Source organism: Phalacrocorax aristotelis, chromosome 11 (genome assembly GCF_949628215.1).
Source record: "Phalacrocorax aristotelis chromosome 11, bGulAri2.1, whole genome shotgun sequence".
Classification (NCBI taxonomy): domain Eukaryota; kingdom Metazoa; phylum Chordata; class Aves; order Suliformes; family Phalacrocoracidae; genus Phalacrocorax; species Phalacrocorax aristotelis.
The window spans coordinates 8,787,149-8,802,039 of record NC_134286.1 but is presented as its reverse complement, the minus strand read 5'-3'; the positions used below and the strand labels follow the sequence as shown (position 1 = coordinate 8,802,039).

The window sequence follows — 14,891 nt, the reverse complement described above, 5'->3', positions numbered from 1 at the left end:
TAATCACTCTTCTTCCCTGTTCTTCTGTGGTAGAGAAATCCAGAAGCTATATCTTCAGCAGTTCTGTAACAACTGGGTGTATAGTGTGTTAGGTGAACGGAAATAATTAGTTTTTTAAAATGTAACATTGAAGACTGTAAACTGGTGGTTCAGGAGCTGTTTCATATGCTTGGTTGTACTCTTGGGCAACTTCCAGAGTGGGAAGGGGAAGCCAAGTTGGGGCTCCCTTTCAGCTCTTCCGTGCTTGTACACGCCTAACATCTGTTGTCTAAAAACCAAATTTTTCATTGTTGATGCATGTCACTTGAAATCTTCTGTAAAATAAATGTATAGAAGTATTTTGTAGATTAGGTATGTAGTATTTTTCTGTCTCATGCTCTGCGTTAGCAGTGAGCAAATGTAGCATCTCTAAAATGCTGTCTAATCAACTTGGGAAAATTATTGGCAGTAAAGGAGATATGGTCAAACACTGGCTCTTAATGCTTGAAAGCTGTATACTGTTCAATTGTAGCTTCCAGCCTGGGATTTGCTGGTGAAGCTGAAAACTGGGCTATGTTTGTGTGCGAGGGTTGCTAGATAATCCAAATCCCTGTGAGAAAAAGAGGCAGCAGAGTTTCTGAGCCTGCTGCTGCTCAGTCATTAGGGACCTACTCACATCTTTTCATAGGACCGTTAAGGAGGTGATGCCTCCTCCCTTGTGTAAATTGCTCCTAGAATTCTCTTTTTCTTTGACCCTCTCAGCTAATGTAATTTTAAACCTTATGACTGCTGGCCACAAGAAGCTTTTAAATATGTACCATGATGAGTCATTTGGGCTGGATACCCACTGAATAGATTTAAGTATTATAACAATTACTTGTTTGAAATGGCTGCATACTGTGGTAATTAGAAAGTGCTCTTAGCACTTAGACTTTGATAATGTTAGAATTTGCAGTCATGTTTTAAGTATGTTAGCTCACTAAGAGGTAAATCCTAACTGGGTTAGAATAGAAGTTTGATATACAGCTGTGAGCATGTTTGTGTTAGGGGGTGTCTGCACCCGAAGCACAGATGCTGTGCAACTTGGTGCGTTTTTGGCAGCCTTGCCTAATAACTTAGTAGTTGTGGGGAAACGCAGCTAAAGTTAAAATGAAACATTCAAAAAAGGTGTAGTTGAAAGTCTGGTTTAGCAGATGATGAAATTACTAAAATTAAACAAACTGGTAAAAGAAAAAAGCAATACTTTTTCTACTAATTTTCAAATTTAAACTGCTTCCAGATAAACCCTGAGAATATATCTGGGCTATTGAAGAGATTTTTAGCAAGGGGATTGCTGGTGCTGAATATACATAAGTCTTGACATTTAAGTTAAAGCTGTTGTGCAGGAAATTCTGGCTGTAGGAGCTTTTATAGCAAGGAAGTGAAGTATCTTAGAGTAAGCTTTACATTAAAAAAAAAAAAGGCTCTAAAGGAGTTTTGAAGCAAAACTGAGATTAGTTTTTTGTTGTGCTTTTTTTTAACAGTTCACTTTCAAAAAGCAAGAAACATGCAAGAAGGTTTGTACAAGATCATACGACCCAGGAAACAGTGCTGATAAAAGCAAACTGGCTTTTTTGAAGAAAGGAATGCAGTTGAACTATCAGCATCACTGGTAAGCTGTGTGCTTGAGGTTGGGGGGTTTTTTTGCTGCTTTTTTACACTATCTGTGTTCTAAGTGGTTGCTTTCTTCCTTCTATGTGATAGTCGTTTTCTACTGTGCATCTTGTGGGTACTACTGAAAACAGTGTGTATTACATCAATGTTAAATGTCAATGTGAAATAAGGTGCATCCCTTTCTGAGGACGTGTTCTTTGGTGATTTCTGTCTAGGATTATTGATAACATGCCTGTAACGTGGTGCTATGATGTGGAAGATGGACAAAAATACTGTAATCCAGGATTTCCAATAGGCTGTTTTGTTACTCCAGATGGTAGAGTTAAAGACGCTTGTGTTATAAATGTAAGTGATGGAACTTTTTTTTTGTTAGTACAGCAGATTTAATTTAATTTACAGTTTTATTTTTAAGCTTTCATTTCCTGAGAAAGAACAGGTACCCTTGTAAACATGGTTAATACTGAGAATGTGGGCATTGACAAAGCTGAATGCTGCTCCGGTATGCAATGTGTCACTGATACAATTGTCCAAAAAAACCCAGTTCATGTAGATCTCTTGACCAATATAGATAAAGCTATAAAACAACCATATTGGTGTCTAAAAGCCTTAGAAAATTGAGGTTTTGTTCTGAAATTTCATGTGTGTTCATCCTTCTACCTAGTCATTCTTTGTCCATGCCACTAAGTCGTATTTGTATGCAAGACATTTTACTGATTTCAGATAGAAGCTTTCTAGTGAAGACCTAGACACTGTGCTCTAGTTGCAAAAGTTACGTCTAGCACGGTTTACAAGTTAAATGTGTCAGGATTTTCCCAGATGGCTGCAAGATAACAAACACAGCTGTGACAAGGAAAGAATTATATTGACAACAATTTGAAATGTGTCAGTCATCCTGGGAGTTCCATGGTGAACTAGTACAGTTACAGATAATAGTGATACAGTTTTACCTCTCCTGGGGTGAGGGACCACACTCCTCTTTTAGTGAGGAGGGAGCTCTCTGCTATGGCTCTGCTCTGCTGCATGATTTACGTGTGCAGTCAATTTATTTGTATTCTGCAGGTCTGATGCTTCTTGGAAGTGATTAATTTATCATGCATGTTCAGTTTACTCGGTCCACAGTCACCTTCCAACTCGGTTACTTCTCAAGCTCCCTAGGCTATTGAAAACGATCTCTGAATTGTATAACCTGTTCTAGTTATGTGTTCAACCCCATTGATTTGTATGTGAGGAGGTTTTTATGTTAAATTGATATTGGTGTATGTTGTGTTGGAAGCTATCTGGTACACAGAAAATGGTGGTAGCAAAATCAGCAACTTGGCTAAAAAGTTTTTGGTTGTTTTTGTTTGTTTTTTTTTTTGAGGGGGTCCTTCATACTTAGGCAGCAATGGTTGAATTTTCTAGAGTACAAGCTCTAGAGAGCTTGTACTGTGTATCCATGAAACGCTGCGCAAATTGTGCTAGCTGTGGTGTGGATGCTCTGCCAGTGTAGCTGTCATGCTCAGCATTGATTTTAGTTTGTAGGTTCTAACTGCGATGAGGATGTTGTGTGGCATTGTTGTGGGAATGTTGTGGGACGATTGTTATGGGGGCAAATAAGAATGTAGCACCATGGATATGACTCTGATCCTTGGGCGTGAGTTGGGGAATATCATCCTCTTCCAGAGGTATACCCAAATACCGCTTCTAGCAGACATCATTGTCTCTTTAAAAATGGGACCAGGAAAGGGGTGGTTGTCATGCAGTGGCCCAGCTACAGTTCATCCTCACATTTATGCAGCTGGAAATGGAGGAAAGGTGGCATTATAGTATGACATAGGTATAATTCTAGTCCTCTGATGGGAATCTTGATCATGGTGAAAGAAGAGAAGTCCAGATAAATTTAATGCAAGACACCTTTATATTTTGCTGGGAGGGGGCAGGGGATGGAAGAGGTGTAATATACACAATAAATAAAATAATTTTTTTTACTTGGAAACTCAACTAGCAGTCTGTCATCCTGGTCCCCTAATTCAAATTGAATTTTTTTTAAACAATTACAGTGTTGAGGAGAAAAGAAAATCCAAGTCAATTTAATTGGCTCTGGTATCATCTGAGCTTTATATAGTTCTTCATAATTCCAAATTCTGAAAGGATAGGGCTACTAAAGCAGAATAGCTACTGAGGGTGAAAGGTAGTTTTTTGAAGCAGAACCTGTTTGTAAGCTTGGGTAGCTGGAGTGTCTACTGGGAAGACTGGGTTGGGGAAGGGGGGAGAAACAGTGAATCCAAATTACTTGTACTTTGAATTAATACATATTTGACCTCATTTTGGCAGCTTTTTGTGGTAAATAAAAAAATGGTGTCAAACATATTTAAATTTTGCTAGTAACACAGATGTGATACTTTTGTGTTACATAACTCAAACCCACATAATATGCATAGAAAAATATATGAATATTTTATACTGGTATATTAAAAAATCCATGAATGTTGATGTATTTCCGTGTCTGTTTTGCTCCTCCCTTGGCCAGTAGTCTCCTTTTAAAGTTCTTGACTACTTGCGCCCTCTCCTGTTGAAGTTTCTCAATCTCTTGGTGATATTTTGTAGTCAGAGTTTAACAAGAAGAACACTTTCTACCTCTTCAACCACGTTGACATAACAATCATGTACCATAGTGGGAAGGATGAAAATTGGCCTGGTGCAAGACTGGTGATGGCGAGACTGAGACCGCAAAGGTAACTGTGCGTCAAAGGAGCAAGTTCTAGTACTAGGGAGTCCTAACAGTAGTTGCAAACTTAGAAATTATACTTGGTGTCAGTAAGTTCTGAGGAACTGGTTGTTCTTTAAACGTTTTAGTATACTGGTTCACAGCTGGAACTGTATTCACAGAGTAGTTCCACGACTGCTTTTAAAATCTTCCCCAAAGTCTCTCCTGATGGAAAGACTGCTTATGCAGACCGTTATAACCAGACACAAACAATAGAAGCTTTCTCATGTTTTTCTTGATTTGCATCTTGGTTGTGCATTACTTTTTTAAAAGAAACATTTTAGTTCTTTTCTACGTGACTATGACTTGAAGACAAGTTTTCAGCTACACTGAGAAATATCCTTTAACTGAGTGTCATCTGTTATTGTTGCTGCATTGCCTCCCAGATGTGCTTTGTATGAATGTACCGTATTTGTACCGTATTTGTACAGGAGTACTTTTTCCTGTGTTAGTTTGGATACTGAGGTATAGGTGAAATACCAAGTTAATATTGGTATTCAGAGCAGCAGCTGATGATGACTAATTTTCTAAAAAGACTAACATATTTTCTTAAACAGTAGCTCCTTAGTTTCTGTGTCGACTAGAGAGGAGATGCAACAATTCAGAGGTCAGAAACAGACTGAAGCGATTACTTTGGCTGCTTGTCAGTCAGTTCATACTTACCTATATTTGAAAACTGCAGGCTGTTTATAACATTTCACAGTAGGTTGCCTTTTTTTTTTTTAGCTAAATGCTTCCCTCTCTACAGAGATTATGTATATTCTTAAGTTACACTACCACAGTTTCTCAAGTCATACAGACATGTATGGTACAACGTGGCTCAGGTATACTTTTTTTTTCTGTTACAGTGGTATAGTGTGCTTTTAGTGAATTATGCTTGCTATATGAGTTTATTCCTTCCATTTACATCTGCTCGGAGATGGTGGCAAGAAGATTCTATCAACCTCCTCCATTGTCGATCAGTGCTTTATCACTTGCAACCTGAATGGTTGAAAAATGAGAATTATTTTCACCAGTAAAGCAGACCACAAGGGGGCACAGTTAGGTTACACATAACCTTACTTTTGTCCTTCTTTGACCTGGTGTTTTGCTTGGTGCTTTGCTTCAGCCTTGAACGCTACTGATGGGGAGTATTTGTGGTTGGAGCACTGTAGACCTTTCATGAAAGTTTTTACTGTCTTGTGGCTTGACTTAGTAATATAATTGACATATAATAATGCGTATAAAGTAGAATTGTTTATCTAAATTGGGTAAATACAACTTGCCCAAGAGGGTGTGAGAGGGAAGCTATTTTCCAGTGTTAGAGGAGGTTTACAGGAATGAATTCAAGCAAAACTTAAGGTTTCTTTGATGTTATGCTTCTATAGCTGCAGTATTTCTAAGGTACTGCAGAGACAGGTTTGCATATTTGAGCTTTAGAATGTAGAATGTTGTTTAGTCTGGCAAATGTAGAACAACTCAGAACAAGACTGACAAGGTAAATTTAGACCACTTGTATAGGAATGGAAAACGGCAAGATTCCCACAGTAATTTCTTTTCGCATCTGTAAAAAACCAATAGTAATTAAAAAACAAAAAAATCCAAAACCCACTCCCAAGTCCACCAAAATAAAAGTAAGTAAACACCCTTCTCCCTGTGAGACTTGAGGGAAGGTGGGATCTTACCTGTGGGAGATTGGTAAGAAATTCTCTATCTTCCTTACGGATGAGCACACACTGAGGTTAAGTCCCTGACCAATAGTGTAGTCTTGTTAAAATGTGAAGGGAGGTATGATGGCAGAGAAAGGGTATTTTGTGTTAAAACTTAACCATCTTACCTGGTAAAGAGCTCCACACTTTGCAGCCTGGTTAACCAAGCAGCATTTTAGCTTAGGACTAGGACTTTATTCTGATCATAGCAGAAGTGGGTAGGGTGAAATCACATCTGATAACCTTTCAGAGGTCTGTGGTTCTTATCTCCCACATGCTTAGCAAACAACTTTACCTATAATGTTCTCAAATGCCTAGAAGTGTGAACAGATATTAACTGAGTGTAGGATAGTGATCCAAGCTCCAAATCCCTAGGATGCTTTCTGTGGAGTTTTTAGCTTTCACCACAGTGCTTGTGAGAACCAGTGTTCAGTTCTGGTGTGGCTTTAAGGCTGTTACAGAAATTCTGAGTAATGATACCTAATTATATACATGATCTTATTTTTCTCGTATTATCCCTAGCTACAAACATAAGTGTTAATAAAAGCATATTTTAAGATCTTCAACCTTTGTGAGTAGAAGAACAGAAAAGCAGGTTCTCAAAGAAATTGAATAGCTGGTACAAAATGAGATACACAGCACCTCCTGTTTTTGTTTTTTAAATAAAACCTTTAGAAAAGAATTAGTGAAAATTCATCCTCTAGAGCATGTGAAATTTTATTTAACTTTTCCCCCCCCCCTTTAGCTACAAACATACAGATGAGAACAACCTAAGTTGTGAGGGTCCACCTATGGAGATTCCTGGAGAATTCACCAGTAAACTGAATTTGATCTACACTTATTCTGTGACATTTGAAGTAAGTATCGAATCTGTTACATGAATATGTGAATCCCCAAAAGAATGAAATCAAAACAACTGGATAATTTGCTATTTAATAGCTGTAACTGGATTAAAGCACTGTAAATTCTGTAAGGATGGTCTTGTGAAGCATTCTTCCCCAAACCTATTACTTCTCCATTGCTGCAGTTTGAGTGACACTTGGAATGTATTAATAAAGACTTTTTTTTTTTCTGTTTTCTACTAATCTGCCTGTTTCTACTAATAGAAAGGTAGTAGACTGAATAACTGCAAGAGTTGTCTTCCCTGAGGTGTGCCCTGTGTTTTCAGAGTTCAGTCAGGGTACTGATTGTCTCGTGTTGAAGAAGTATTTATTATGTTTGGAGATGCTTTTATGTTAAATGTTTTGGGTTTTTTTTTTTTAGCATATTGTAAAGCTGTTTTTTTAGTACAGGTTTTGTCTCATTTTTGTATTGCTTTTATTTTATTCGCTACCTTTTTGTAAGTAGGTGGCTATTTATCTTTTAGAGTTAATACTCTAATGTTTACTAATACTCTCATGCTTTATTCATCCTGTTATGACTTAGCCGGGAGGAAATCAGACTTTCTTGCAACAGGGTCTTTACCCTAGCATGGAAAGCGAGCCTCCTGTGGGGGTGAGAATGATTTGGTTCAAGCTGCTTCAAACTTTGGTACCTTGATTCCAGTCTGTCCCAAAAGCATGCTTGTTTTTCTGATGTAAGACACCAATCATGGAGTATTTGGCTTGAGACCACCAGCTTATTTTGTATAGGCAGTCAAGCAGCCATCATATGGTAACAGCTTTCATTCTACCAAATTGAATTTGATTTGAACCAATGACCTTGAGGTGCAAGGCTCTGTATCCTGTTACTTTTCCCTTGAGACACCCAGTCCTCCTTAGACTCTCTAATTTTGCTACATGAATGAGCCTCCTGTCGATTAACATTTGTGTTTAAATCTTGATGATAAATTACAATTTAGAATTGCAATGTGAACTTTGTCTGGTTATTCATGCAATGTGTTATGCATTTGGACTACCTACTCCCTTTTTCTCGGTGTAGAGCAGGTGAGGCTTAGCTGCCATGGGTGCAGGCGCTTACTGCAGACGGCGCTCGGCACGTCTCAGTCAACAGGCTCTTCAAAACTGCTTCTTCTCCCTGTTACCCATTAGCCTTGATTTGAAATAATACCTGATATATTTTACTTTTTATTAGTAGTTTCAAAGGGGAGTATTTGTCAGTGAAAAGTATTTTTAAATAGGAGAATATTAGTTTCAGTAAGCCTGAATACATAAACCAGGGAAATGCATAACTGTTCTGTGGTCTTTTCTAATACGGCTGTTGGCTTCTGATGAGAAAGCTATGGTGTCTGCTTTAATTCATTGAAATGGGCAAGGTGTAGCTCTGTGTATGTGAAAAGTATACAGAATCGTGCATGTAATGCTTAATACACAAGTGTTCAAAAATGTAAGCATGGAGCAGTTTGGTACTCAAGTAATAAACTTTAGAACCACGCTTCTGAAACTCTGTTGCAGCTAGCTGTGGACTACTGATCAACTACTGATTGAGCTGATAAAGAGCAACTTATGGCAATTTCAGCCACCTTGTTGTGTCGGTGCCTGTTCTTTGTTGTTACATGTTCTTGATCCAGAACACGAATCGGAACTTAAAAATTCTAGGCTGGAGACATATTCTAAGTTCTGAGAATTAACTGAACAAACTTACCAGCTGGTGAACAAATGAAGAAATTGTGCTGAACTTCGTGCCAGTCAGGAGATAGGATTTGGTAGCAGGGCAGCAGACGTATGTCCCATGAGACAAGCTGTGGAGGACAAGGCTTGGTGGTCAGAAAGAATTATTGCTTGTATAGCCCTCAGATGAAGTGTGTAGAGGAGGAGATGAAAAGACAATTCCATTCTCTTTTAAGTTGAAAGTTGTTGAACGATTTCTTCTTTACAGGGATATCTGGAAATAAAAGTTGTCTGCCAGGAATCAGAGTGGAAAACAGTTTGTATCAGACACCATTATGGCATGGAGTGAGGAAGCCTGTGCTAAATACATTAAAGTTGATGAGAGAGAAGAGTTCCAGGGAAAACTAGAAATATACCCATTGAGTACGTTTAACAAAGTTGAGGTTTCAAGATCAGTGTGCTGTGCTGGGAGTATCTTGTGGTGATGGTGTGATTGTTATTCAGTGTGCATTTGGGAGCTGCCGGCAGCTATGTACTGAATTGTGGAAAGATGAGGCTTAGTGAAGCCTCAGTTGAAGGTAGAAGATGCGAATAGGAGATTTTAATAAACAAGATATTCTTTGAGAGGCTCAAGAGATAAAAAGAATTAATGCAAGAGGGAGGTTTAACATCCAGGGTTGATACCAAGCTTAGATATTAATGCTGAATGGAAGGGTTATGCACATTTGATGTGCTTATTCCTTCTCAGACACTGCAACAAACCTGTACTTGTTTCTATTAATTGCTATTTAATTTCTTTATAGGAAAAGAATAATATTAAGTGGGCTTCCAGGTGGGACTACATTTTGGAGTCCATGCCACATACAAACATCCAGTGGTTTAGGTAAGATCTGCATTTATTCAGTGAATAGCCTTTCAGGAGCACAATGATTTCTTATTTGTGCTTCTACAGATCAATAACGTCTGCTGTGGTAGAAAAGTCTGTTAGTTTCCAGGCAAGAAAACTTTCTTGTTTTCATATGTGAAGTAACTTTTATCAGTCTTCCATCTCTTGGGAGCAACTGTAGTATTGTGTTTCACCAAAGGAATGCACCATTAGTGTCCAAAAGGAAAGCAGCCTCCATTGTTTTAACAACTCCATTCTGCAGAACATCTGAGATGTTGCTGCTCTGCAGTGTTCTTATTGTTACTGTCTGGCTTTCTCCAAATGCCGAGTGAGAGGTACATGTGTGTACTGCATGTTTTTTACTCAGCAGCTGCTTACAGTAAAAAGAAGGGCTTTTTTTATGAGTAAAAGATGTATATGAAAAACTCTTACTTCCTCTGTACCACGCAAATGATCTCAAGTAAGTATATAATCTAAGTTGAAATGTGAATGTTTTGCAATATAAAGTGTTTGAAAAGGCTAATCTGATTAAATACGTGCCTACAAAATATTAAATGTCATGATGCACGTTTCATTGGTTGATAGATATAAAATCTACTTGACAAAGTCTGCTTTAAGAGCTGTAGCTGTTTCACTAGGAAAATTACTTCTGAGCTGTTTTAAGGAGGAAATAAAGAAAAGCAGTATGTAACTGTCCTGAGAATTAACAATATATTATAAAATACTATTCTTTTCACTTCTGTGTCCTCAGAAATCCTAAAGGTACACAACTTAAAACTGTTTTCTCTGGGTGGGAAAATAAGATCTGAATGACTTAAGTAAAGTCTGAATATCTAATGCTACTCCTCAGACTTGAGCTGTACATATGTGGCATGAATTGGAGTGTGTGGCATGAAACCTGAATAAGTAGGTTGAAAGTTTGACTTTTTCTTTATCTACAGTATAATGAATTCCCTCGTAATTGTTCTCTTCTTATCCGGCATGGTGGCTATGATCATTCTGAGGACTCTTCATAAAGATATTGCAAGATACAATCAGATTGACTCTTCTGTGAGTAAGATTTACACCTTTTACATGAGCATGTGTTTCTGGTAATAGCAATGTCTTTCAATTAATTTTCAATACAATCTGAAGAGATTTATAACTACCAAGAATTTGATACATGCTAATATATCTGGTATTTTTTTATAGTAGTTTGTAGTATAACTTGTCCAGAAGGCAAGTGTACTAGCACTTGACTTGTGAAGTTTGGAAAGTTTGTGGTCTAAATTTCATGAGAAGTATGATGCTATGCAACTTCATAAAGCAACATATTTAAGAATAAAAAGCCAAACCAAAAATGAAACAAACAAAACTCTGAGGTGATTATTGCAAAAAGGATCAAAAATCAAACCAACAGCTAATAATAGAGTGAAAATAGTGTGAGGATCAGTAGTTGTCTTGCTAAATGTTATGGGAGAGATTCTGGTTAACATAGACTAACACAAATTGATGTTGCCCTTTTGTCAGTGGCTAAAGTGTGGTGGTACTTTGTCTTCATTTGGGAGATCATAATATTGCAGTTCACGGGCAACACAGCTTCTAGTTTGTAGCTGTGCAACACAACTTCTGCTTTGTAGCTGTGTTAGAAATACTTGAGGCGTGTGTGTATATGATTTTTATTTATTTTAAAATACGATTCTGGTGATCACTGTGTCAAACTGAACCTGGTTTGTCTGACTTCACATGATGACCGAAGCTTGTTGACATCCGGTTGAACCTGTTGTGAGTTCTTTTGAAATATGTACCCCTTAAAATGGGAAAAGGGCAGGTGCCTGTAGTGGCTTATTGCCTTCGAGGAAGAGAGTATAGCTGATTGTAAATTAGAGAGATTTGACCAGTTGACTGTGAGTGAAAGGCTGAGTAAAAATTACTCTTTCTCATTGGTAAAAGTGGTATCTGCAAGCCAAAGATGAGAAATAATGTCAGATACTACAAAGGTTTGAATTTTCACTGTTGCTGCTGTCTATCTGCATAAAGAAATACTTAAAATGCACAAAAATGTTTCATATTGAAACTAAAACATCTGAAAGTACTTTTATTCTTCTTTGTGTTTTTGATATTTAATATCTTTTGTTAATGCAAATCCAGACAGTAATTAAAGTGGAAGAATTTTTCCACATCCTTTAACTGATCGTTTTTGTGAAGCTCCTGTTTGATCTCTCAATTAAATTATGTTCAGTATCTTATACTGTGTTGTCTTTTATTAGTTGGTCATTCTTAATGTGATAAAGAGCAAGACTTGTGAGCTTCTTGATTAGTTTTTATGGATAACAGCAGGGACAGGTGTCACTTTCAAAAACACACAATATTTTAATTTTCTTGCCGGTTGTAAGAGACTTAAGATCTGTTGCAGTTCAAGGAGCTGATTTAAAAAGGTGTGAAATAATTGTGCAAAAGAAAACCTGGGCTGAGGAAGCTGCAATGAAGCAAATTCATATCTCACACTTAGGGAACGCTGGTGATTCTACTTGAAAAGAGGTAGATGCACAAGCCAGTCATTGTGGTTTTAGCTGAATGTTGAATGCGCATACTAATACCGTCTGGCTTTCAGTGTGATGTAGATTTAGTGAGACATACATTAGTGAAGTGTTTAGAAATCATTAGATTACTTTTAGGGTCTTATGACTAAGAAAAGATTCCTGAACTCAAGAGAATTCATGTCAATATCTTTTCAACAGCGAGAGGTAAAACTCTCGTCGTCTATTCTTAAATCTCTTTGAGAGTGACTGCTTGAGCGTAGGGGACTTAAATCTCTGTTAAAATATTTTGAGAACTAGGCTAAATTAATGGGTAAGGTGAGGATTACTGCACTTTTAAAACATGTACAGTAATTTTTAGCATATTGACCAAGATTCAAAAGTATCTTTTCTTATTTTCCTCAAATATTTTTTTGTAACTATAAAGTATAGCTTCCTACTTGGATTAGGTGTACAGTTCTAATACTCATCTTCTAACGGTAAATGTTAGCAATATAAAATACAGCTGAATTCTTTAAACAAAGGTCTGGAAAATACTGACTCATAGCTAATTGGCCTGTAATGGAAGAGTTTTATTAAAAATTGAGCTTTAAGGCAAACACTCTGGCCCATAGGCTCATAAAAGGTAAATCAGGGGTCCCAATCTGCCAAGCTTAGTTTCTCTTTATTTTCCTTAAACCAAGATATTTACCATGTAGGATGTTACTATGCTAACTTACATAACTTACCATGTTTCAAAGTTTGTATTAAAACCAGAGGGTGTCCTTTGAGTGCATGCCAGATTAGGTGTTGATAAATCACCTAATACCGGCCATTCCAAATTTGTACATTTTCCTTGTTCTGTCAGGAACTAAAGTATTAAGCATTTATTTCTGCTTAGTGTTCACCATTCTGAAAACAGATCAAGATTTGCTTCAGATGGTAACTTTTAAAATTCTTTCATTCCTTATTTACTACCTGGGAAAATTCTTTCTTCTGCCTTACCTCAACAACTTTCTCATCATCATCACAATTAGTTCCAAGTTCAGACTTACAGGAAAGTGTGGTCTTCATGCTGCTTTAACCAAACAAACCTTTCTTTACTGGAAGAGCACTGACATGTTGGAATTATACCGAGGTACCTGGTATCGGTTTCTTTGCAGGCATAGGTGTGTGTGTCTTTAGGGTTTTTTTTTTAATCAGTGGTATCTTGTGTTCAATAGTTTTCAATTTTTGTATTAGCATATCAGACTTCTGAGGGTAACTTCTAGCCAACAAGTGCAAGCAGAAGTATCAGTATGGGAAAGGGAAAAATAATCTTCCAGAAAAAAATAATTTGCGACAGATTATGTAATTTAAGATGCTCTATGTCCTTTTCCACTTTGGTTTGTATTCTTTCTTACCCTGTTTTTTGTGTGCTGTCATTCTAGTGCTAAGCAGTCCATTGAACTAAACTCACTACTCCTAGGTTGAATGAAACCTGTAGCTCTTAACTTTGTGAGGAAGAGAGTGGTCTTGTTGAGGGGTCGGTTATTTATGGTCGTGCATGTTTGGGTTTTTTGTGAGGGGAGGTGTTTGTTTTGAGTGACTCTATGGAAAAGTTCTATTCTTCAGCAGCGGTTCCTTACAGCTGTTGGACTGAGGATCCCCACCCCCTCTGGCAGTGGGACAAAGAGCGTTGGTACTTGCCCCTAGTGATTCTGGGGAGGAGGCTTTCTTGTGGAGCGCAGGGACTGTTTCATTCTTTTCCAGTATTGTCATTGAGACCGATGTGCTTTGTAATGGAAGAAAAAAAAATAAAAATGCTTAACTAGATTGAAATGCTATAATCCAAGTTAAATTAAATGGGATGCTTTGATTTAGTTTTAAATTTAGAATTATGTTATATGGTTGGCTAATTATATTTTTTCTTGCTTTAAGAGATGAGGATTTTCTTGATATATCCTGCCTTTTTCTTTCACTGAACCATTAGGGGGGTATAAAATCCATGAGTGATGAATCACATGCAATTAGTCTGTCTTTGGATCTGAACTGGAATTTAATCAAACTTTAAATATGTATTTTGCATCTTGTTTGTGTTAATTCACTACTGCATTATGTATCTTTGCTAAAGACGATGTTGATTTTATATAGGAAGATGCCCAAGAGGAATTTGGCTGGAAGCTGGTTCATGGAGATGTGTTTAGACCTCCAAGGAAGGGAATGTTACTGTCTGTCTTTTTGGGCCAAGGAACGCAGATTTTCATTATGACTTTTATTACTTTATGTAAGTAACTTTGTTAAGGTGATGTGTTTGCATCTTTCTTGTGCTATTACACTACAATATCATTAAACAAATGATAGAAGCCTGCTTTTGGAAATGAACTCCTTCCTTTAGTGAAATAAAATATTAATGCTGTTTCATAATAATAATCTAGATAGCTTCAGTAATGCTGTCATTCAAAACATTGTGGTATCTGGGCTAATTCATATTCCTCATGATTGCAGAAATGATGTTTCCTTGTTACAAGTTTCTTTTTAAAAAAACAAAACCAGTTTGTCATGGTGTAAATTATCCAAGGATCCAGTAATGCAAGTTCAAAGACATGTAATCAAAGCTTTAATGTTCTCGGAACACTTTCTGTCTAATACGATTGACGCAACAGCCTGCAGCCATGCAGAAATAAGAGCAAGAATTCATGCGAATGAAAGAATCCTGACACAATATTGAGATAATATGAGAGCCTACAATAAATAGCTATGTATACATGTGATGATGTAACCTGTCACAAGTTAGTGTTTTATTATATGTTCTCTATAAAGTATATGACCATTCCTTTTCTTACCACACAGTAGAGTTGGGAACTATATTAATACTTATTACAAAAGAAGAATTTTTCAAATTGTGGTCTC

At 37.1% G+C, this 14,891-nt stretch overlaps 1 protein-coding gene across 2 annotated transcripts in view; it reads left to right on the top strand.

The window, feature by feature from the left end:
- LOC142063249 (transmembrane 9 superfamily member 2-like) overlaps nt 1–14,891 on the top strand; it is a 32,561-nt gene that overhangs the window by 2,583 nt on the left and 15,087 nt on the right. Inside the window, exons 4-10 of one of the 2 annotated variants that reach the window (XM_075106748.1) lie at nt 1,503–1,630; nt 1,848–1,977; nt 4,219–4,346; nt 6,812–6,923; nt 9,419–9,498; nt 10,443–10,551; nt 14,133–14,265. In XM_075106748.1, coding sequence (XP_074962849.1) covers nt 1,503–1,630; nt 1,848–1,977; nt 4,219–4,346; nt 6,812–6,923; nt 9,419–9,498; nt 10,443–10,551; nt 14,133–14,265 — 820 coding nt within the window. The remainder of the gene's footprint in view (nt 1–1,502; nt 1,631–1,847; nt 1,978–4,218; nt 4,347–6,811; nt 6,924–9,418; nt 9,499–10,442; nt 10,552–14,132; nt 14,266–14,891) is intronic. The other variant, XM_075106749.1, reaches the window with a different exon arrangement.